This window comes from Nesoenas mayeri (genome assembly GCF_963082525.1).
Source record: "Nesoenas mayeri genome assembly, chromosome: Z".
Taxonomy (NCBI): Eukaryota; Metazoa; Chordata; class Aves; order Columbiformes; family Columbidae; genus Nesoenas; species Nesoenas mayeri.
In genome coordinates this window covers 46840848-46864799 of record NC_137542.1, presented here as the reverse complement: position 1 = coordinate 46864799, position 23952 = coordinate 46840848, and the positions used below count along the sequence as shown (strand labels likewise).

General features: G+C 37.1%; 1 protein-coding gene across 1 annotated transcript in view; it reads right to left on the bottom strand.

Moving 5' to 3' along the window:
- The window catches only part of SNX24 (sorting nexin 24), a gene marked incomplete at its 5' end in the record, with an annotated part of 93785 nt that overhangs the window by 22784 nt on the left and 47049 nt on the right, over positions 1 to 23952 (bottom strand). The window contains 2 exons of the mRNA XM_080362598.1: positions 16252 to 16360; positions 23073 to 23156. Of these exons, the coding sequence (XP_080218724.1) occupies positions 16252 to 16360; positions 23073 to 23156 (193 nt within the window). The remainder of the gene's footprint in view (positions 1 to 16251; positions 16361 to 23072; positions 23157 to 23952) is intronic.

The window sequence follows — 23952 nt, the reverse complement described above, 5'->3', positions numbered from 1 at the left end:
AAGACACTTCCCAATATACTGGTAATGGACTTCCAGAAAGATCTATTAAAATGAAAACAAGCAATAATGAATAAAAAATAATTTCACTATCAGATTAGAACCAAACACTAACTTGCAGTCAAGCAGCAGCACTAATACATAGGAGAGACAGAAAATCTCTTGTTCATTGTTCAATTCTCATAATTCTTACAAAAACGAGACAACTGGAAGAACATACCTATAAATCAACTTGTACAGAATTTTTAAGGTAATTGCTGGTAATTAATAAAGCACACATTTGAACATACGAAAAAAGTCCTTCTGACCAACCAATGAAACTTATTAAATGTAAGATAGGTTTGGGGCTTATTTAAATCTGTGAATTAGAGGCAGATTTGTAAGCAACAGTTCAAAATTTTTCTTTTATAACCTTGTAACACCCCAAATACTTGTAGTTATAACAGGCAGCTGCCCCTTCTACATAACAAAGCTTGGATCAAGCTCCTTCTGCATGCCTTCTTCAAAAATGCTTATGAGTTTAAATGAACTCCAATATATGGTTTGATCAGATTTATGGAAGCCAAAACAATTTTGATCAAATTAGTAACACAGAACATAGTAGTGAAACTGCAGTAGCTTTGAGTCAATGACCCAACTAGTAGCAAGGGTATAATTTAAAGTCAGAAATTTCCAGTGCATGCACCGTTAGCCACAGTGAACCTGTTACTGCTCTAAAGGGAATTGTTTGCCTCTTATTAGATTTTCTACAGCACAGCCATAAGTGATAAATGTACTGCTGTACTCACTGTCAAGTTAATCAATGCTGCCAAAGTTTTGTTGACCTAACAGTAATCCATAAAGTGAGCGGCATTTTCTCTATCCCTATGACATCTCAGTCCTCAGTGGGGATACAAATCTTACAACAGCTTCTTAAAAAAATGAGAAAAACAAAGCAAAGCAAACTGGGAGAGAAAAAAAAAATTCAAAATTCTGTCTTTAAATTAGCAGACTGTGAGAATTCCTTGTCTCTCTGACAAACGGCTTAAAAATGAAGGCCACACAACGTTTTCAGTTTGGTGGTTAGAATACTACCAAATGGACACAGAGAATAAAGCCTTGCCTGCTAAAAAGAAGGGAAAAAACACAGCTTAAGGAGTCTTCCAAGGAAACAATTGTGAACATGATTTACTTGTGACTATAGATTAGTACACTAGTTCAAACACAGCACAATGCAGCAATTCTGAAGACAGTAATGTGGAAACAATAATAAAAAATCACCACCAATAACACTTGTCTATTGCTATGTCTGGCTGTGATTCACAGTCCATGAGAGGCGTCACCACGGCAAAAGAAGAAAAAGTCAGGAAACAATACCTGGTAGAATGAGCTTCTCTATAAACAAACTGCTGCCATGCTCTCACAAGCAATTATAGACATATGAAATATGAATTGCCATTGATTTTTCTTCTAGAGGTCACTCTGCTCCATGTTTTACGCACTCTAGGCATTTATTTGGGTGGCAAACTGACAAGTTTTTACAGAATTAACGGAGCAATGCAATCCTTGCTCAATTGCAGGTACTTCATTATGGTTCTGTTCCTTGACACTTGTCCCTCCCAAAACTCTCTAGCAAGAGAGTCCTTGATAAAGATGAGGAACAATGCAATTACTTGTGAAAAGAAACCATCCCAACTTGGTCAGCAAATGCTTATTTACTTCTTCTGTGCTGATGGCAGGCAAGCAGCATCACTTGGAGGGCTGCATTTATCACAGCATAACAGTTCTGCAGATAACGTTCTGATTTGGCTAAAACTCTCCACATTCTTGCTATTAAAAGAGGGGTGACTTCTCCAGAAATGAGAAACAAGATTGCAAGTTAGTTACCTAGCAGAAGTAGCATAGCTATATGGATTTCTGTTAAAAACAGGGAAAACAAAATAAAACAAACAAAAACAGAAACAAAAACCAACCAAACAAACCCAACAAACTGAGAAAAGGTGGGAAGTTGGTTAGTGACATATGCAATTAAAAGTATCTGCTATAGATATAAAAATTATAAACCGCTGATTGAGATAACATATAGATATAAAAATGATAATGTTGGTTATAACTGGTAAATATGCTACAGGGAAAATAATCTAGATGTCTTCATCCACACACTAACAAGCCCAGCTTTTCTACCTGTCCTGTATCTCAGCATCAATCAATGGCCCAATGGTGGACGTCCCTCTGAATTCCTTGGTGAATATCACCACTTACTAAAATTGGGCAAAAATAATCAATCAAACTAGAGCAATTGGGATTTTTGTTGTTGTTGGCCACATTTATTTTTTTTCAAAATGCCAAGCCTGGCTGCTAAACCTCTTCAATGAAATACTGTCTGTACTTTTACATTAATAACACTGTTCTTGAGTATCTGCATTAGATCACAGTTATCAACAGCTTCCTGCATCACTAGAGCACAAATTCATCACAAACGCTGCTAACCTTTATTTCCAATACTACAAAAAGACCCCTGTATCCTATGGTAACGTACTCTTGCAGTACATCTTCATCATCTTGGCATTTAAAGCTGGATAACTAATTCAGGTTGCATGATTAAACTTGCCTGAATTTAATTATTAAAAAAAAAAAAAATCACCTGTAAAGCAAGTAAACACTATTGCATGGCATATAAATACAATGTTATTACAAAAAAGCAAACTGCTCCCTAATCCACAACTACTGCTGTTCAAAACTATTAGCATGTATCACTGCATGACCTTGTCTGAGTCCAAATACACAGAGAAACATCTGATGGGATAATGTAGAGACAGCTGCTTAAAAGTCAGTGGCTGCAAGAGTGTTGACTGTGATTCCTGTGCGTGGTCTTTGTTCCTCCGTAATCTCTCGTTGCTTTATGAATACTTTTGAAATGCTACATTAGGCATCTTCCCGACTGAATCAGGTGTGAGAGCTGGATTCCATGCTGAAAAGCACACTTGGAGATCTGGATGTGCTGTCATCTGGAGAAACTGGGGGAAGTTTCACATGCCTAGCTTCCTTATAATTTCTTGGGGACACCCTGAACATTTTCCAGAAGCTAACATTACAAGGAAGTTGCTCAGAAAACCACAGTTATTCAGAATAAAACTGTTACCTCCTAGCGACTTGCCTGGAAGGATATAACAAAAAATACAGTAAATGACTCGTGTTCCAAGTGTAATGTCTGTTGCAGCATGTTTGTTATCATCAGTTCATGAGCTGATACGATGCCACACTATCAGTTATTAATACCACATTTGCCTACCGATGATGATATTCTGGAAATAAAAAATAAGACGCTCAGAAAAATGGAGGATGAACTCCTCCATTCAGATACACATAACTGGAATGACATTTTCTCAGAACATTTTATTGGGAAAGTTATCACTGACCTTTTCGTTTTCCTAGAATAGACATACCCAGTGGGTTGCAACAGCATAAGAAATAAGATTTTTATCCAACCATTTTAAAACTGTAATTCTACAAAAGCAGACTCCAGCCACATCACTACTGTAAAGGCCAAGGATGTACCACACAAACGGCTATTCTAAGAAGTTTCAAAAGCTGTGGCAGCTGGTATATTTGTGCTGTCAGTTCACATGAATGATGCCAACACACAAAGCAGTGATACAAGTTACCTAGCCAAGGCAGTTCTATAAGTGACTTGAAAATTAATCTGTTCGGTGTGTAACGGAACACCTGTATCCTCTCCTGCCTTCTTCTGGATGGAGACCATTACTCCAAAGCCTTATATACACAACAAATAACAACAACTGAAGCAACACACTATATTTTCTTTGAACATACTAATACTCTAAGCCTATAAATTTATTTCAAATATCTAAGGCAAAAGAAAGGGTTTTTCCTCATGCTGATGCACTCACTCTCAAAAGGTGAGCAGCTGGCACTTCAGGGGAGCATCCATGTGGTTCTCCAATGGTTTGTCATTAAGGGAAACATACAGAGGACCCACGTGCAGAATAACACACCATGTGCGCCAGTACCATTTGGGATACATAGATAGCTGGAAGAAAGGAACACCCATCAAAAATGTTATTGGTTATTAACATAAGGAAACCATACTTAGAGATTGTGAGGTCTACCAGACAGTAACAAATATGTTGTTGTATAAACAGGGCTTTCTTGAGCTTTAGATGCAATTGGAATAAATCTTGTCATTGGCTCTGAATTGTAATATCTGGATTTTCCTATGTCTGTTATTTCCTACAACGTGTTGAAGGATAAATGTATGCCGCAAAGCTGTTAAATACAATTAGACATTCCTGTAACAGAGGTCTTGAAAAGAAACAGCTTTTAATGCGTTTGTTGCAAGGAGAAACAAACCAGACTAATTTCTGTATCATAGATAAAATTTTCCTTCGTGCTTACTCTCAACTCTATTTTGTTGCATCAATACTTCTTATTGCTTTATGTAAAATTTGCATTCATTGATAACATTGGTTTACTCTGACTGTTATACCAAGCTTTGAACTAATTGCTCTCAATTAATCTGTTCCACACTTTGATAGCTTATTTATCAGATTGGGAAAGATAGATTTAATGGTGCTTGCTGGGAACAAGTTCTTTAATTGGAAATACCAGAGTGTTTAGCTCACTTCGTGCTCTAGCAATTAAGGACAATTTGGAAATGTGTTTTTCCCCTTACTATTGTCTTCTTGATTAGATTTCCAAGGAGCAGACAAAACAAATGACGATACCACCTAGCAATATTGGTTCAAATAAAAGCCCAGCAGCCAAATTACTTACTATGAGAAATGTGAACCATCCCCATCAATTCCAATGCTGTGTTACATTCATTTTGCTGTATCTTTGCTTCTCAAGTAGGTAAATGGCAAAATTTCTTTCAAAATGCATAGCTCTATGCTTGCCTCTATACAATTATCCCTTTCCACAAATAAGCCAAATCAACAGAAGAAATTATTTTTCTTGATTAAGCTCCCACATTTCTCTTGGGATGAAACAAAGCAAACAATTAATCTTTCCTTATTTGTTCTCAGAAGAACCTGCATCCCTTAAATGTACGATAACCAGGGTACCTGTGGCAGGCAGTCGGCAGCAATTAGGCTTGTGCTGAAAATGAATGGAGTCGAGTCAGAATGCCTAATCTGCTGAGAGTTTCTACCAGAGGGCAAGGTTAGACCAGGAAAATTCCCTTGCTGTGGAAATACTGTTAAAAATTACCACTTGACTTCAGCATAATTAACAAGGTTTGGGAATTTATATGAACTGAGTAATTGAAAAGAATTAGCAAGAGAGATATACATTAATCTTAACCAGTTACAATGTGCCTAATGAAATTAAAGGTTCTACTTCTACTTCATGCTTTGTTTCTGCAAACTTTTTTTCATCTGCAGAAGAAAATGTATATTAAAGACAATAATAGTCATAAGAAATGAAAAAGAAGAAACTGCATCGCAAAACTCAATTTTTATCTCAATACTTCTTGAAGATTTTCTATTATATAATTCATACTATTCACCACAGCAAGAAACTCTATGAAAGTTTCTTATTTTAATGTTCATGTTTTAAAAGTCAACAAGAAAAATCCATACCAGAATTCTAAATTTAGGCATCATTCACTAATGCATATTTGTTTGTACATGTACATGCATTTAAATTCAAGTCTGTCTGAGTCAAGGCATTCTACAATCAACAGCTGCAGTAAAATGAAGGATTTTATACTTAACTAAATCCTTATTATACTCTGATTACAGACAATAAGCAGGTGAAAAGAAAAATAAAGGCAAGCAATGCTGAGGTCTGTGGAGATGGACAATGTTAGAAGCAAGTAACACACATTTGTTATTCTCCTAGGCTACCCATGAGCGCAGGACCTTCTCCCCTTATCTCACTCTGAAATCCTTCAACATATCCTAGAGAAATGCAAGATTGCACAAAAGCCAAGAAATGGGAAAACACACAAGAGAATTGTATCTAACAGAGGAGTCCAATTTACTGCAGGACCAAAGAAGAAGGCTCATTGACCACCTTCCCACAACCTATCTGACAAAGACGAGCCATCTCCTCCTCTACTCACTTCTCTTAGCTACTGAAGGACTAGCTCCTACTTCTTGCTTAAGCAGCCCTTGCAAAGAATTTTTCTGTTCCTGTGCTCTTTCCCTGCAATATCTCTAAAGCACAAGTTCAGGAATTACTACATATTTAAGTCAGTATGTTTCCGGTAAAACCCTTTGATTAGTTCCACAGGTGTTATTTTTTTCCCTTTAGAATAGTCTACACTAATGAATACAAACAATGTTAGATGAAAACATCAAAGTTATTACGGCAGTCTTCAAAGTGAAGAATTGTCAGGTTAAGTTCCCAAAACTTTATTTAAGCTTCCTTATGTGTAAAGATTTATGTGATCCCAATACTACTTCTTCCTCCCAGAATCAGTTCTTCATCCAAAGTACAGAATGGATGATATTCAGTTATTCAGCATATATTCAATATTTCCTTTACTTCCACTTAAAAATGTGACCTATGTCTTATGTGCAAAATCAAATTCTGCTATAAAGACTGAATTATTCGCTTCTTCTTGAACTGTTTTCCCCAGCCCTCATGTGCCATTTATAAATGTCCAAAGAATATTAATGATTGGTCTTCGGTCACACAAAGAGTGTAGGCAAAAAGAATACTAGACTGCATAAAGGCCATGATTTGGCAGACCTTGGTCTAAACTACATGCTAATTTAATGCTGTACACTACTGAACAACCATAACAGAACGCAATGTGTTGCACTACACAGGTGATAACAAAATACTCTTTCACTAGAATATTAGTTTTTCCTTCATTGACAATTCATTAAGTAACTTTACAGATTAATTTTGAAGAAAAAGTCCTTAAGACTTAACTTGCCTTGAAAGCCAAGTTTCAAAAAGCAATAGGCATTTGTAGACACATATGCAAAAGAATAGGCTTATGTAAAACAACACAGAGTAGGAAATGAAAATGTGTTTAAAATGCTGTAGATTGCTTAAAAAGATTGAAGAAATGGAGTATTTCTACTGTACTTCAGGTAGTGATAATAAAGACTCTTTGCAAGAACTACAGCTTCTTCCTTCTTTCCTTGCTTCCCTATAATGGAAAAAAACAGGTTGACCTTCCCCTTCTCTCCCTCAAAGAAGCTCACACAAAATAAATAATTAAGGGAAAAGAAAATTTAATGCCTGTATGTCAAATGAGGAGTTGCCTTCAGGATAAGGAAGGTGATTACTTTTTTCTTCCATCATGGCTAAATGAAGTAAGTATCTCACACTTTGTGTTGCTGTAGAAGGGATCACGGCTATTAGAATAACTGGCCATTAGCAGACTACAGTGACTATAGCAGTGCACCAGCCCTTGAGTTTTAATATCCCTAGTTCTGCTTTAACAGGCTGTGACATCTTAGGCAAAGAACTTAATTTCTTTCTCCCACCTCTTAAAATAACTTACCAGTTATTCTGAGCATATGCAGGTCATGACAGAGACCATTTCTCACTGTATGTAAATGCATAATTATTACCATTTGATGTTCATTTTAACTTGGGTGAAAGTATGTGATACAATAGTATTATGATATACAGTATAATGAATGGTTTTGAAACTGTAGTGACTTCTAATGTAGATTCTGCTTTTAACTGTGTAAAATTTATTTTAATCAGTTTTAACATATAAGATGGAAATGAGAGAGAATTTCATACAGTACAATTCTATACAGCAAAAGCAAAGAGATTATTTAAGATGAAGAAAAAATATGAAGCATAAACCACAATTTAGCACCACTTGAAAAGCAAAAAATATAACTCTTAAAACATAAACCAGGTAGCATACTTGAAAAATGCTTGGAATATTTCTGCAGGAAATACCTCTGCAAACGGACAGTCTTAAAAAATGCCTTCCCTTTAAATTATCTACAGACTTATTTTGCTTTCCCATTTTCTTTTGCTTTCCACCTCCTCTTAACAAATATGCAATCCTGCATATGCCAACCACACTTCTTTAAAATCCACAGCCATCTAAAACCAGCTACGTATCTGTACCACTGAAGAAACACGTATGCACAACAGAATCTTAAAAGAGCTGGTCACAGCAATGATGGATTTAAGTTATTAACCGATCAAAAAAAGATGGATGGTGGTCTGCTTTTCTCAATCTACATCATCATCTAGATCTATTTAAAGATATGTGGTACACTAACAAACTTAGTTAAGGTTTCGATAAAATCAGTAGAATAATCTGCCTTGTTACATTGAGACTGTATCGATCAATAAAATCACTTGTACTAGGAAAGTACTGTTAAGTACTGACAATCCCAGCCATTAATATTATTTAACTCTCTGCTCACAATCTTTAATGAGGACAAAGAACATTTTGTCTTTTTATACTTATCATACCTTTGCTTTTAGACCTCCTCACAGGTACAGTTTACCCTTGACTACTGCAAACTAAGTGGAGTTAGAGAAGGAAGACACTGAATAAATTTGGATAATGGAGAGAATTTTCAATGTGATTAATAGGTGTGGTGATTCAATAGACTTACCAGCAAAACATCAGTTAAATCTTATTTTGCTGAATCCAACTTTTACTTGCAACTTTCTAATGCTAGACTCATTCCTTCCAAAGTATTCACCTGCATTTAAAACAAAACTGGTTTCCAGAAACAGCAATCAGGAAGATAAGCATCTGTTCTGGACCTTTTTTTTTCTGCAAATAAGCCAATTTGGTCTTAAATTAGTTAGAAATAGATCCCAACAGCAAATTTGTACATAGGAAAAAGGGAAGGATTGCCTCTGCAGAAATTTTGGTGGCTGCTAATGAATGAAGGAAGTAAAAGTGAATTCTGTCCAGCTCCTGCTCTCAGATATAGGGAATGGTCAAACAGAAGCCCGGTAGGGAAAAAAGCACAGGTCAGCCATGCACAGAATGCAGTGAAGAAGAACAAAAAATAGGCCAAAATTTTGCACAGAAGTTTTATAGCTTAAAATTTCTCCCTCCTAGATTAGCTTTTAAATATATAGCCAGTTACCTCCCATTTGTGAAGTACTTTGTCTTGAAAGGTGTTAGCATTTACAAGAGGCTTTGCACGGTGGTATCTGACCTGCATACCTCTTTATTACATCAATATGATTCACCATGTCTTCTCAATCGTATGATTCAATATTCTTTCTTTAAGAATAGTGTTTGTGATACATACAGGGCTCAGTTCATGAAAACATACTAATGTTTAATCCAATTTAATAACAAGCTGAAACACAAGAATGTGTTTAATTACTTTAAGGACTATATAAGAAAGGTCAGAATCGTTAAGTCCAAAATCCATTTAATATTGCATCCGATCTCCAAAAATGGCTATATGGATACCAAGGAAGACTAAAAACGAGCAAGACTAACATATGAGACCTTTTCCTTCAATACTCCAGCAGCCTTGAAAGTCATTTCCAGTTTGAGGACCTTCTATGCTTGGCATAAACTGCTCTTCCATGAACCCTTCCAGTCCTCCCTTGAATCAATTTTAAATTTTGCATTCCCAACACCCTTTGGCAAAGACACACAGCTACACAGGAATAACTAAATACTTGATACAGAATTCACTTCTGAGAACTTAAAGGAAGAACAATTGTAAAGAATACTAACATTGACAAAAGTGGATGAATCTGAACTGCATGGAAATAAAATTCGAATAGCTGAATGATCGTTGAATACTTTTAAGATCATTTTGTCATTACATTTTCAGAACTAAATAGTAACAAACTCGATTCATTTTTATGGGGCAAAAGCAAACTAATGTCTCATAAAAGTGCACATATCACATGCAGAGATCTCAATATTTCTAAACAGCTCCCACTGCCCTGGTTCAAGAACCTCTAGAGACATTACATTTTTTTTCTTCTTTAATATTAATAATGGAATGTAAAGAACTCTTTCACTTAGAAATCACTTACTGATTGCTTCTGATCCTAGAGAACTATGTCAGCTTCAAGCAGCCCGCAAAACAAGATCTCCCTGCCTTTATATGAAATCCTAGCTTTTGTTCTGCCTCGCAGAACTCAAGCTGACTTTTATGTACTATTAATATCATGGGACATTTTCTTCTCCACTTCAAAAAGAGAAAACAGTGGAAAATCCAGTGCATCAGCAAGGATTTGTTTTCCCCCCTTTCTGATCCTACTCCAGCCAAGATGGCTCCAAAGCAGTATTTCAGCTACAGTTACAGAGGAGGAGTAGTATGTGGCTACTGAAAGGCAAAGCTATAGACAATGCACCATGTGAATTACTTGCAGACTGGCATCAGGAGTCTAGACAGCTTTTCTTAGAGCAGAGACCTCTCCAGTCTTCTTGAGGATGGACAAGGTTATAAATGACTGAGTTTGCATTCCTTCTTGTTAGAACAGCAAGAGGCCAACAGAAATTGAATCACTTAGGCAGTGAAGAACTAACGAAACCTCTTACTTGGCGATGGAAAACTCTTTTTCTTCACAATTGGAGAAAAACCCCTGAGAAATCAAATTATCTCACATCTTAAAATGATACAAAAAGGGGCAATGAGTGACACTCAAAGAAAACAGAAGACTCCTATCCTCGGTTGCAATATAAAACACTGTATTAGCTCTGGACTCCCCTGCAAGAGAGTTTCCAAATCAACAAAAAGATCCCTTCCATATTTTAATTCTCTTAATTGAATCTAAAACTTTCATGAAGCAACAGCACAAAACTAGAGCAACTTAAAAGAAGATAGTCCAAAAGCTTTAGAATCCAATTTGGATTGATGAGTAAAATCAGAGGTTTGTTGTTGTTGTTTGTGTATGTGTGGTTTTTTGTTTGTTTGTTTCCCCTGGGGCTGGGAAGGTTATTTTATCTTTCCATCCAGATTTATTGATTTGTTCATACCATTGTCCAGTCAGAAAAGGCTATTTATTTATTTAAACTTTACCACAAGGAATTTAGTATCAACACTCACTGAAGTCATCAAAGAAAATCATCACAGCCTGTGAAATGGCACCTTGGGCCAAATTTTCTGTAAGACAGTTCTTCTGCAGTCACTAACTACAGAAAGCTAATTACTCTTCATTTTTTTCACTGTTGCTCTTCAACTGTTGCCCCCAAAAGAGTAAAAAAATGGCAATATAATAATAAGTGATTTTCTCCTTTATATTTCTGATTAATTTACTCATAAAGCAACTACATATTATTCATCACTCCAATTCGCTGTTTTTCTAAATCCACCCTGCTAGAAACTAAGACAGCTAAGGAGTATAGGATTGGATTCTGCTTTCTTAAGAGCAAAATCATAATAGATACGGTTTTATTTATCTTTTTCAGGAAGGATTGGTAGTTAAAATATTATTAAAGATAATTACATTTAAAGAATACTGAAATATAGGTCAAAGTGTTTCTCAGAACTCCAGATTATTTCCTTAAATGGAAAACAAATCTCTAGTCCAGTTTCACAAACCCCATAATTCATTTTGAAGATTTGGATTCCTGAAACTGCTGGAATGTTGAAGTTCATCAAGTCTTCAAGTCTCACAGCCAAGCAGCACTTTAACCAATCTTATCTCCAGGAATCAGGACTGTTCTCTTTGTAAAAAGTTCAAGACTAAATAAGAGGCAAGTATGTTTTCTTGACCTCAGCCAAGAGAGAAATATTAGCTCTACATATTAAGTCTGGTTAGAGACATATGTACATACAGATCCTACATACATAAAGAGCAGTTCAGAAGGTTTACAGCCCTCTGTTTTATATTAGAGTCTTGCCAGTCACAAGAAGAATTTCTTCAGGTCACCCAGACCACAAGAAATGAGTTAGTAACATTTAGCTCATCAAAAATAGGGGCCTCCTCCATAATCTCTCTCCATAACCAAATCATTTTAGTGAAGACTAGCAGCAGCTACACAGTCTTGTGGTGAGGTGTGGGTGCCACTTCACAGTGAATTCCATTAAGGATACCCATTATATTGTTGGACTGATGATGTCAGCAAATAATGATACTTCCTCTGCCCAAGGAGGTTGGAAAATATCTATTGCATTGAACTTTAAAAGGCAGACCCGTCAAAGGGCTTGTCTCTGGGGCAGACAGACTGGATGACAGTAACATCCAGTGTCATCTTACTGGGACATGGATGTGACCTAACTTCAAATCAGTAGAGAGCAAGTGGCTAGATGAAATTTTTCCTCACTACCAGTTAACTGGAAATAAACTCCATAAAAACTGCTCCTCCAAGAGGACATCATATAAAATCTATTTGTAACAAATACTCATTGGATTGATGACACAGTTGCAGCTGCTTCAATAACCAATTAGATAAAGTCCTTCAGTGCTGCCCTTAGGATTCCCAACAAAGTATTCAATGTCTACAATAAAACCTCAACTACCTGTTCAGATGGTCCATTGCACAAAATGACTTACTGAACTCACACACAACAATAATCGTGCAAAAGGCAGCATTTCAAGTGATCTATATCTCGTTTAAACACACTCCCAAAGCAGACCACATTTCTGTGATAAACATCAGTCTGAGATTATAGAGTAGATTTAAAAAAACAACAAGAACCCAAAACCCAAACAACCACCACCCAGAAGTTACAATGCTGATTAACAGTCTGCCGTATCATCTTCCATACTTACCTTTACCTTCTAGTACATTTAAGCAAACATATTTCTTCAGGCTCATAAACAGACTAACAGGAGTCACACACTTTCAATGCAGGTCCAGCTGGCTCTCAAATTAGAGGCTCTCTACACAACCAGCTACTTCAGATCTGAATTTTTTACCTTTTTTCAACACCAAACTCCTCAGGAAGCATATCATAAGAAGACATTTTGTAACCATAAACAAATCATAGCTAACTTCAAATCTTGGTGCAATCTAAAACTACTATCAGAGAGATTTTTGTCAGTTATAGTGTAATCTAATGATTTACTATAGAAATTTTAAATCAAACCCACCTGGATTATCATCTCTGCTGTATTATAAGATACAAGCTCAGATATATGAGTAAGTAAGTATGAAGTCACAATTTATATCACACACTCATTGATTTATGGTAACTCTTAGCTGGTAGCCACCACAAGGTAAGCAGAACAGGTTTAATCCTCTTCCACTATCAGTAACAGGTACTTTCTTATTTAGCGAAGACTGAACCAACTCAAGTCCTGCATTAAGTTCATTCATTTAATCTTTGCATGTGTTTCATCATTAATAAATTAAACACAATCTCTTCTCCTCTTGTCAGTCAGTTGATCACTCTCAGTATTCACAAGGGTTCTGCATTATTATTATACATGTAGTTGGAATTACTACACGTACTAGTGCTGACTACTCAATTGTTCCACTGTACTGAAAACAGAAGTTGTAAATTCCATTCAAACTTGTGAAGTATGAAAGTTACTTTAAAATACTATAGATATACCATTCTTTCACAATGCCATGAAAACTAGTCTATCATAACAAGAAAAATAGCCCCACTCAGCATTTAAAAAATGAGAGAAATAAGCCATCTCATGAATGTTAGCTGACAGCATATACTGATAAATTTAAGAAAATTAATATATGTATCTCACAATTTAATAATATATGGTTTAATCATAATTTTGCTATTCTTCAGAAAGATATAATGAAATGTTTTTGAGCTCAAATCCATCCACTCTAAGAAACAAACAACCTGTGCTGAAAGGGTGTAAGAGGGTGCTTTCACCATTAAAAGGTCACAAAGAAGTAACAAGGCATTGGCAACTGCAGCACCTGCTGGCTCAGGCAGGGGAACTTCTTGCTTTCTTTACTACTTGATACAGACTGGTTCTGCTTTTCTAATTTCATACCATTATTTTTATTGGCACTAAAGTATAGAAGACTACTTAATTAAAAATATATTAAGAAATCAATATGATTAGACCATGTCAGATATAGGTCTGTATTTGACAGCCATCTGCATGTCATGCTATTTCTTCCCTGTACAGGTTTCCAAGATGCAAAGTGCAATCATGAGTAATGAAGAGGTAATGGGTTCAAACTGGAACCCACCTGGACACATTCCTGTGTAACCTCATCTAGGTGTTCCTGCTCCGGCAGGGGGATTGGACTAGATGATCTTCTGAGGTCCCTTCCAATCCCTAACATTCTGTGATTCTGTGATTGCATAAAACAAATTATTTTAATTTAACATCTGTGTAAAAGCTAAATCTCTGCATGACATTCTGGCTGGTTTTGAAAGAACAGTTAACAACTACCACGACTCCAGAAGACTTTACCAGCTGTACAAATAACTGGCTACTAGTACCACCATAGACAAGCAATGGTAGTAGCCAAACTGCTCTTACAGATTAACTCTGATTAGTATCAACTGAAAATATGTTTGAAATATTTTATATGCATGGTGTTAAACTAAAACCGATCATGTCTTCTGAAATTGTAGTACGTTCCTACACGGTGTCTTGGAAAATGCTTGGCACTATTAAAATTCTTGTGATAACTGAAGTGTCTTAATATGAACTTTTAATTGTCTAAAATCATGCTCTCTTTATTTTAACAGTTAAATTTTCACTGATAATTAGTTCTGTCAGCAGAAACAGAAATTAATGACTTTGAGAAAAGTATTTATGATTTTTGTTCTTGATTTAGTTTAGTACGCACATTACTATGGATATAACTTAGAGACTTGTCATTTTTTAATAAGATGACATCCAGCAGGCCCTTCCAACATAAACCACTGCATGTTCATATCATAGCAAATGGTGTCAGAAGAGGGGAAAAGTTAATTACATGTAAAAGACTGAACAAGAGATGACTAACTCCTCCAGTAGGGGGAGATGTTCTTTTAAAGTTTATCAGAAATTAAAAAGTGCTAACCAATTTACACCTCTCTCTTTTTAACAAAATCAACCTCGTAAGAGAAATCAGTGCATGTGCCTTAGTAGTGATACTATCCAAAAGGTAGTTGTATGAAAATCGGAAAAATATACAAAATTTACAGCAAATGGCTGTAAGAGAAAAACGTACTGATGATGGAGAAAGCGGTGTTGACAGCCATCGAAACCAAAAAGGCCCTATTCCTTTTTAAAGCCAAAGTGTCTGCAACAGCACTTTTTTTTCACCCATACAATAAATGTAGTCTTTAGATACCAAAGATGTGACAATACCATAGAGAAAGAAGAAAAAAAAAGCATTATTTTTTCATGTTAGTACTACTAAATATTATAAAAACAAAATAATAATCTGTGTTGCCTGAAACACACTCTCTGTATCTTAGAACAAAATCTCAGCTGTGTGTTCCTCCTTATTTCCAAATTTCTTTTTAGAAGTTTAAAGTCAGAAGTAATACTGTCTCATGTCACACTATAATTCTATTCTCCTCCTAAAGCCATTTTCTTTTACAAACCTTCCTGAGAATCAGGGAGGTTCCTGAGCAGTACATGTTACCATCTATTTTCTATGAATGCTGCTCACTGTCCATTATGTTGCCGTTCACCATTCTTCCAGTTGTGTCACTGCAACAGGGGATGATGACATAAATCAGATCTCTGAAATGTTTGTACTTTTATCTGAGCAAAAATAGAATACTCTCACTCTTGCCTTCTTCCCAAACCAATTATCTTTTGACTCAGATAACTTCTATGATCTCCTTCAATAAAGCAGAACTTGCATCAGTACAGCTGAAGGGTGCAGTGAACTGGGAACATGCCTAGAGGAACACCTTAATCTGGCTTTGTCTCCAGAGAAATGGCTGTGAAAGTACACCACAGTGCACTTTTAAAGCAATCATGGTGAGAGCAGAAATGCCATTTATTAAAAAAGGCTGAGATTTGTCACTGTTATTGTGTCTATACATGTGAGTTGATGCTGAAAATTCTCTTCACAGTTTGTAGTAAACCAGAACTCAAACAGGTAGAGTCTGGGACTTTTAATGTAAGTTTCCAATATGGGATGACAGATGCCTATTTCAGCTAGATGAACATTTCAGATATAGGCACGTACAGTAGAGGGATATGAATTTGATGAGCTGATTCAACCATAGTCTGTCTAAATAGAGGTGAGTTACAAATAAAGCCTCCTAGTATCTCTTCTGTAACACTTTTGATTGGCACAGTCAGAACAACTTTGGAAAGAATAACATTATTTTCCTCATTTTAGGCACAGTAAAATGAAGTAAAACACCCTTCTTCATACCTGCTGTATCTTCAAATGCTTTGGATACTACCACTCTGAAAACAGATGCCACTTTTACTGTCACAGGGGTGAGAGGAGACTTGCCTGCAAATACAACTCTAAGCCTTGCCGTCGCTGCTCCAGAACCTTGGGAACCCAGTTTCTCACGTGCTTTGAAGGGATCTCTGGAGTTCTTATGAACTTCTTGAGCTGCAAATGAAAAGAAACAAAAAACAGAAACAAAGCACAACAATGTTGATTTAAAGTGAACATGTTTATGTTAGAGATGAGGCAGTACAGGTAAAATAATGCATAAAGGACAATAGCATGACAATGAAGTCACTCACTATCATCTCAGTGAAGTATTAGCAGACTTCATACCTACAGGTTGCAGATAAAAACCTCCATGTCTAGCAGCCCTGTACAGTGAAGAGGAATGCTACTAATAATTTCTTTTAACTAACAGCCTTCAAACAAAATGGCAAGAACTACAGAAGAATACTTGAAATGAGTTTCCTGTTAGTCAGCCTGGGATGATACCTCACAATTTCACTGCAGTGTACCAAGGTATGATCTTGCTAAGTGAGGTGACAAAACAATGCGGGAATTTCTAACTCTGGATTTAGGCAACTATGAACAGGTGGGAGAAGTACAGGGAGAAGATTTCTCTCGAGAGCTGGCAATCAAGAGAGCAAAACATCTGTGTTCTCAAATTGCACCAAGAGATTGACAGTTGTGTTTAATATCTTAAATATAGAAATATTAATAGCAAGACTGCCACTGAATATATTTCCAAGAGAGCTCCATAACTATTGCTCTAAAGATTTGCACAGGAAAACTTTTATAGATATATATGGAAATGTGTACATGCATACATATGAGTATATATAGATATACACAAACATAAATTCTGACAACACTAAGAATTCTCTGTTGGAGCAACGTATTTTTACAAAACAAAAAAAATTAACATTTTTCTCAAAATTACAGAGCAAAAATAATAACTGGAATAGACTCCATCACATTTTAATAGAAGGCAATATTACACATTCTTTCTGTTGGATATTGCCTCTGAGTAAATCCGAGGCAAGGAATGAATGGAAAGAAACTCAAAATTGACTTTGACATGCATGCCCATGGGAGACTGAGAATTTACATTTCATCTTTGAGCTTGCTGAGATGTCACTTCAGGAAAAAGCAATGCCAACACATCAGCGTCTCTACAATCACAAGTAACGAAGCTGCAGCAAGGAAACCTCAATTGCAATGGAAACATTTTGCAACTTCCTTGTTTCTTCACAGTGCTAAATTAAGATTAAACATGAAGTGAGAAAAGCAACCCACCAAAACAAAATCCCAAACCCATGTACTTTTACTGACTGTCTTAAAGCCAGGATATAAACCCCATTTTTTTTCTTCTAAATTGGTCAAGAATGTTGAAGAAGATATGAACACAGCTGTTGCAAACTATGATGGCACCTGCAAATGAGTTACAAATGAGGAGAATGCTCCAGATGAGGGGAGACAAATTTGAAACAACACAAGTGTCCACCAAGGTGTAGCTGCTTACAAGACAAATACTCTGTGGCTGCTGCCTCAGCTGATGATTAACAATTTTATTGCGCTCTGTGTTACATAAAGCATCCACTAAACAATTGCCTAAATGTGCAAGCACAGGCCCTAGGTGTAGGTATAAAGCACAAGCTATACAGATGTACAAAGAATAAATGATCAGCCCCCTTTCTTATTCTTACAATAATCCAATAATATATTGCAACAAGTAACGATTACAATGTCAAAGAACTTGAAGCAAATCCATGTATGTGTTTTAGTTATATTGCTTCATACCCGTCCCTACACAAGAAATATTTATCTGAGGACAACTACTGGCTATAATACTTTCCTATCACAAAAGTGACCTAACGCCTGTTTACCATACTGTAGTCTCTATTTCCTGCAAAACTGAAAGATGGCTCAAATTATCAAGCAAAAAATTATTTGCCCAAGTGTGAAAAGTCAAAATTATTTAAAGCGGACACCAATAATTCCAAAATTATAAATGACTTGCAGAACAAGATATAGAGAACTTAAGATTTTTGTAGATTTTACTGCAGCAGTGATAACACTGTCACCTTCTAGCATTCTGGTGCTTAAAAAGTACTACCAGTATTTTCAAAAGTAAACGGAAAAAGGTATAATAAAAAGGAATTTGGGAATAAATATCAATAAATGGTTGTATTTTTAACTGTTCTACAGATAGAAATAATTTAATTCTTTCTACAAACCTTGCCATATGAGAATAATAAAACAATTAATAATACAATACTGTGATGTGAATGGTACACAGTCTGAAAGGCCTGGTTTGTTGCTCACAACCATGGCAAAATATAATAGTCTATGCAAATTATTTTAAAAAATCCAACAGTAGTGGATGTTTTCTGTCAAGGGAATAACTAGCACTCCTGAATTTGCACTCCTGGTGTAGCATGTCTTTAAAAGATTTTAAACTGTTCCCACGACAGCTAGATTGCACAAGGAGTGGGGCTTTATTTTTTTTATACAACTGGAATGTAAGAAAGGTTGAACCCAGGAAGAAAATAAATCCAGCCACATTCTTGGAAATGCCTTTGTTTAAAAACAAACAAACAAACAAACAAAACCCAAATTAATCAAAACATTAACTGGCACTTTGATGAACAAATAATGTCCTCTACGAGCAACTGAGTCCCTCCTTCCTCCATGCGACGCCAGTGAAGCATGTCCTTCTCTGGTAAAAGACACAACCCCCCATTTTCTACCACCGTCGCTCTCTACAGAAGCTTTGTTTCTTCTGTTCACTACAGACATCTGCAGAACTAAAGGCACTTTGAATATGCAGTAAGTCTAAAGGTACCTTTCCACTTGCCCTGTACTCACAGCAATTTAGAGTGAAACTTACATTTTAAATTAAAGGGGAAGAGAGGAACAAAAAATGAATACCCTATTGGCATGCTGAAAGCAAATTGGCAGCTGGACCTGAGTACAAATAGTGTCATAGGTTGAGAACAAATTGTTCACAAAGAACAACTGAGGTGCAAGTTCAAAATACTCTTCTCCAGTAAAAACTGTTCCAATACACACCCTAATTTTTTAAGGGTGTTGAGATTTTCTGCTCTAACACGAAAGAGAGAAGAAGGGGTGAAAACTGCATACTGTATTACTAGAGAATGCCTTCTCCAGGATTTCTGTAACACGGAAAGCACTAAGAAAGGTTCAGGGCATGAGCTGTTCAACCATGTTTACTGAAATTTTCCTACAACTTCAAAAGTAAAACCCAAGAGGTATACTGTTGCCCAAATATGCAAAGTGCTTTGCATTTGTACAGGGAACAAACAAGAAAAAGCCACTATCAAGCTTGCAGAGTAACATAAATAGACAGCAAGCAGGTGAGGAGTAAGATGAAACAAACTGAAGAATGGTGCTCGGTGTCTGGTTAGAATATCTGTTTTTCAGGTTTGTTTATTTTGCTGCTATTTCTGGAGAGAGAGAAATGGACAATCATTTATGGTTTTTCTGGTGTTCTATGGAGAAATCTCTATAAAGGGAGTTACTGCAGAGGAAACAGTGTTCAAGGAGATAAACCTGAGAGTGAGACCGCAGTCATTCTTAAGTTTTGTGTGAAGTAATTGTGCAATACCAGAAATTACAGTGAAATTAGACAACAACAAAAGAAGAAAAAATGGAGGCATTCAGTGCTTTTTTTGCCCCAGTCTTTAATAATACAGAGAGGCCTTGGGCTGCCTGGTCCCCTGAGTTGGAGGGGAACAGTTGCAGGAACAGTGACTTTCCATTTGTATACACTGAATTTGTAAGAGACCAGCTGCATAAGCTGAATGTTCACATGTCTATGATGCGATTCATCCCACAATACTGAAGGAGTCAGCAGATGTTATGGCAGGACCCCTCCTGATCATTTACCGAAGGTCTTGCTGGCTGACAGCAGCTCAGTGTGAGTCAGCAGTGTGTGCCCAGGCAGCCCAGAGGCAAACCCCATCCTGGGGGGCATCAAACACAGCACAGACAGAGCTCAGAAGAGGGGCTTGTCCCCTGGACTAAGCCTTGGTGTGGTCTCACCAAGAGTGCTGTGTGCAGTTCTGGGCCCAGCAATTTAAAAAGGATGTGAAGGTCCTTGAATGCATACAGAGGAGGGCAACAAAGCTGCTGAAAGGGCTGGAAGGCATGTCCTGTGAGGAGTGGCTGAGTCCTTTGGGCTTCTCTAGTTCAGAGAAAGGGAGGCTGAGGGGCACACTCATTGCTCTCTACAGCTTCCCCAGGATGGGATGTAGAGAGGAAGGTGCTGAGCTCTTCTCCCTGGTACTCAGTGATAAGGATGACTGGGAATGGTTCAAAGCTGTGTCAGACATTATGAAACATTTATTTACTGAGAGGGAGGGAAATGGCTTCTTGGAGAGGTGATCAGTGCCCCAAGCCTTCCTGTATTTAAGAGGCCTTTGGACAATGCCCTTAGTAATAATACACTTTAATTCCAGGCCAGGCCTGAAGGGGTCAGGCAGTTGGACTAGACGATTGTTGTAGGTCCCTTCCAACTAAAATATTCTATTCTATTCTATTCTATTCTATTCTATTCTATTCTATTCTATTCTATTCTATTCTATTCTATTCTATTCTATTCTATCCTATTCTATTCTATCCTATTCTATTCTATCCTATTCTATCCTATTCCTATTCCTATTTTATGGCATGCCATGCCATGCCATGCCATCTACAGGAGATGGTCTACTTGGGTAGGGTGCATTTGAAGCATATAAATCCTGATTTTCCCCTCATAATGCTTCCTAACTTATTTAGTTGTATAATCTCTACTCACCTGCTTTACTTTCAATTGCAGGATTATTGTCATAGGTGAAATAAAACACATGTATTGCAAGGCTTGGTGTGAGCTGTACTATTGATTCTAACACTGTTGAATATGATGCCACAAAAGCAATGTGAACACAAGAAGCAAAATATCTGAGGCATATCTGAATTACAACAATAAACAAGGAAATTAGTATTAAAAAGTGGCAGCTGACACCACAACTGGGCCAAGAAGCAAAAAAGCAAGAAATCCTAGCATATCTTAATTATGGTGCAGTAAAGCAAAATATATTCTTGTTCTTTGGACTTTGAGGGCCAACACACAGATGGCTCAATAGATGCCCTTCATTGACCCAAGTTTGCTTATATCCATGTACCATATAATGCCGGCAAAATCCATCCTTTCTACCACTAGGGTAATGCTTCTTCCCCAAATGAGGTGACTCCTAAGCTGACTCAGGGCCACCAGCAAACATGCTGGTGTGGGTAAGCTCCTTTGAGACCGCAGTGGCAGGAGATGTAAATACTCGCACTCCTTTCTGCCATTTCTAGAGAAAACTTGTCCATATGGAAGGCTAGCAGCACCAGTCAAAGCAGCTGAGTTGAGTGTGCACATATTCCACTGCCACTGAGAGCTGCAAACCAATAAACATTAAGTTGAGCCAGGTCCTAGGAATGAAGGACTGAAGCTCTTCAGTTGCAGCCCCACCACTGGCAATAGGCTGCAATGCTTTTTCAGAATTCTGCTTCACAGTACTTAGCCTCCATAAGGCAGTAAAAATGTAAAACTTGCCTTTCAGCTGCATAACCGTATAGCAGCATCCACTTCAGGCTGGAGAGGAGAAATCATACTTTAACAGTGAACAAAACAATTTAAATTTGTTTATATGAAGAGTAGCAGAGTGAGTTGGTCTACTCAGTCTTTTTCATGTCTAGTTTCCTAGTGTATCACAGTATGTTTGGGATTGGAAGGGACCTCAAAAGATCATCTAGTCCAATCCCCCTGCTGGAACGCCTAGGTGAGGTCGCACAGGAACATGTCCAGGCGGGTTTTGAATGTCTCCAGAGAAGGAGACTCCACAACCCCCCTGGGCACCCTGTTCCAGTGCTCTGTCACCCTTACTGAGAAGAAGTTTTTTCTCAAACTTAAGTGGAACCTCCTGTGTTCCAGCTTGATCCCATTACCCCTTGTCCTATCATTGTTTGCCACCGAGAAGAGCCTGGCTCCATCCTCGTGGCACTCACCCTTTATATATTTATAAACATTAATAAGGTCACCTCTCAGTCTCCTCTTCTCCAAACTAAAGGGACCCAGCTCCCTCAGCCTTTCCTCATAAGGGAGGTGCTCCACTCCCTTCATTATCTTTGTTGCCCTACGCTGGACCCTCTCCAGCAGTTCCCTGTCCTTCTTGAACTGAGGGGCCCAGAACTGGACACAATATTCCAGATGTGGTCTCACCAGGGCAGAGTAGAGGGGAAGGAGGACCTCTCTCGATCTACTAACCACCCCACTTCTAATACACCCCAGGATGCCATTGGCCTTCCCGGCCACAAGGGCACAGTGCTGGCTCATGGTCATCCTGCTGTCCACCAGGACCCCCAGGTCCCTTTTCCCTACACTACTCTCTAATATGTAATTTCCCAACCTATACTGGAACCAACTTGTTTCCTCAGCTTTACATATAGCAGGTTAGCAATACAGTTTATAGTACTAACAAATTATTTGCCTAATTGGATAAAAACAAAAAAATGTATTTATTATAGGAATGTGTCTCATTCTGTGATTTTACAAGAAGAAAAATAAAACATACTACTGACAGTATTTTAGGAATACAGCATGTAACCAATAATCAAAAAGACAATGACAGCTAATAAAATCTAAGAACTCATCATCCCCTTCCACAAAATAGAAAAGAAACTGAGTAAGTTGGGAACTCATTTCTAGAGACAGGAATCACAAGATGTAGTTAAGATAAACCATGTATAGTAACAATTTCAAGAGAAAGGGAAACTTCACAACTAAGGGAAAACCAAAGTTACATCTTAGAAAGAAAGAGATCACTACCTTTTTATGAAGTGCATGGAATTCACTATACCTCTTCTCCACAAAATGTTTCCTTCCACTCATTAGCACCTCTATTTTAAAGACCTGAAAATTGTAAGTAATAAAAAAAGAGATTAATATTACTTGCACAAACAGCTCTGTGATATGAGTGTGTATATTTTACTATGGAGGTTCCCGTAGGTGGTCTCAAAAAGTCCATGATAACTCATGAGGCGCAGAAATACAACAACAAATAAGGTGAAGTACAGCTGAATTTTCTGTTAACAAGTTTGATCAACAAGCATACAAAAGATAAGTTAAGCTTGGACTGTCTACTGTACATTAAGAACTATGCACTAAAATATTCCCTTTCAGAAAGATTTAATATATTTTGAAGTAGATAAAAATGTTTTTAAAAAGAATGGTAAGAACAAAAAAAAAGGAGAAAAGAAATAAAGATTCAGTCTTTTCCCTCTAATAATACAGCATACTAACACACACACTTGTTCAGTAAGAACTGGGTAACAGATACAGTATGATATGCATGGAAAAGGATAGATAAATAAATGCAAACACTATAGTGTAGGTGAATTTCCTCCTAGCCTACAAATTCATCTGCAGTCTCAACTGAGCTTTTGCTACCACCTATACCCTAGGAAAACAAAACAAACCAAAACATTAACAACAAAAAAACCCACATAGCAAATGCTTGTTTTCTTTGTATGATGCAAGTGACAGCTTTTGTTTCTGCTTCTGGAAGGTTGAAAGTCCAGGAGAAGAAGCTCTCTGGATCTACTAATTAGTAGTCACTAACATGACATTTTCTTGATTCTCAGGTCACTGGGTCAGTTCTGAGGTCAAGTGATAAGGAATATTTTGAAGTACTCAAGAAAGCATGGTC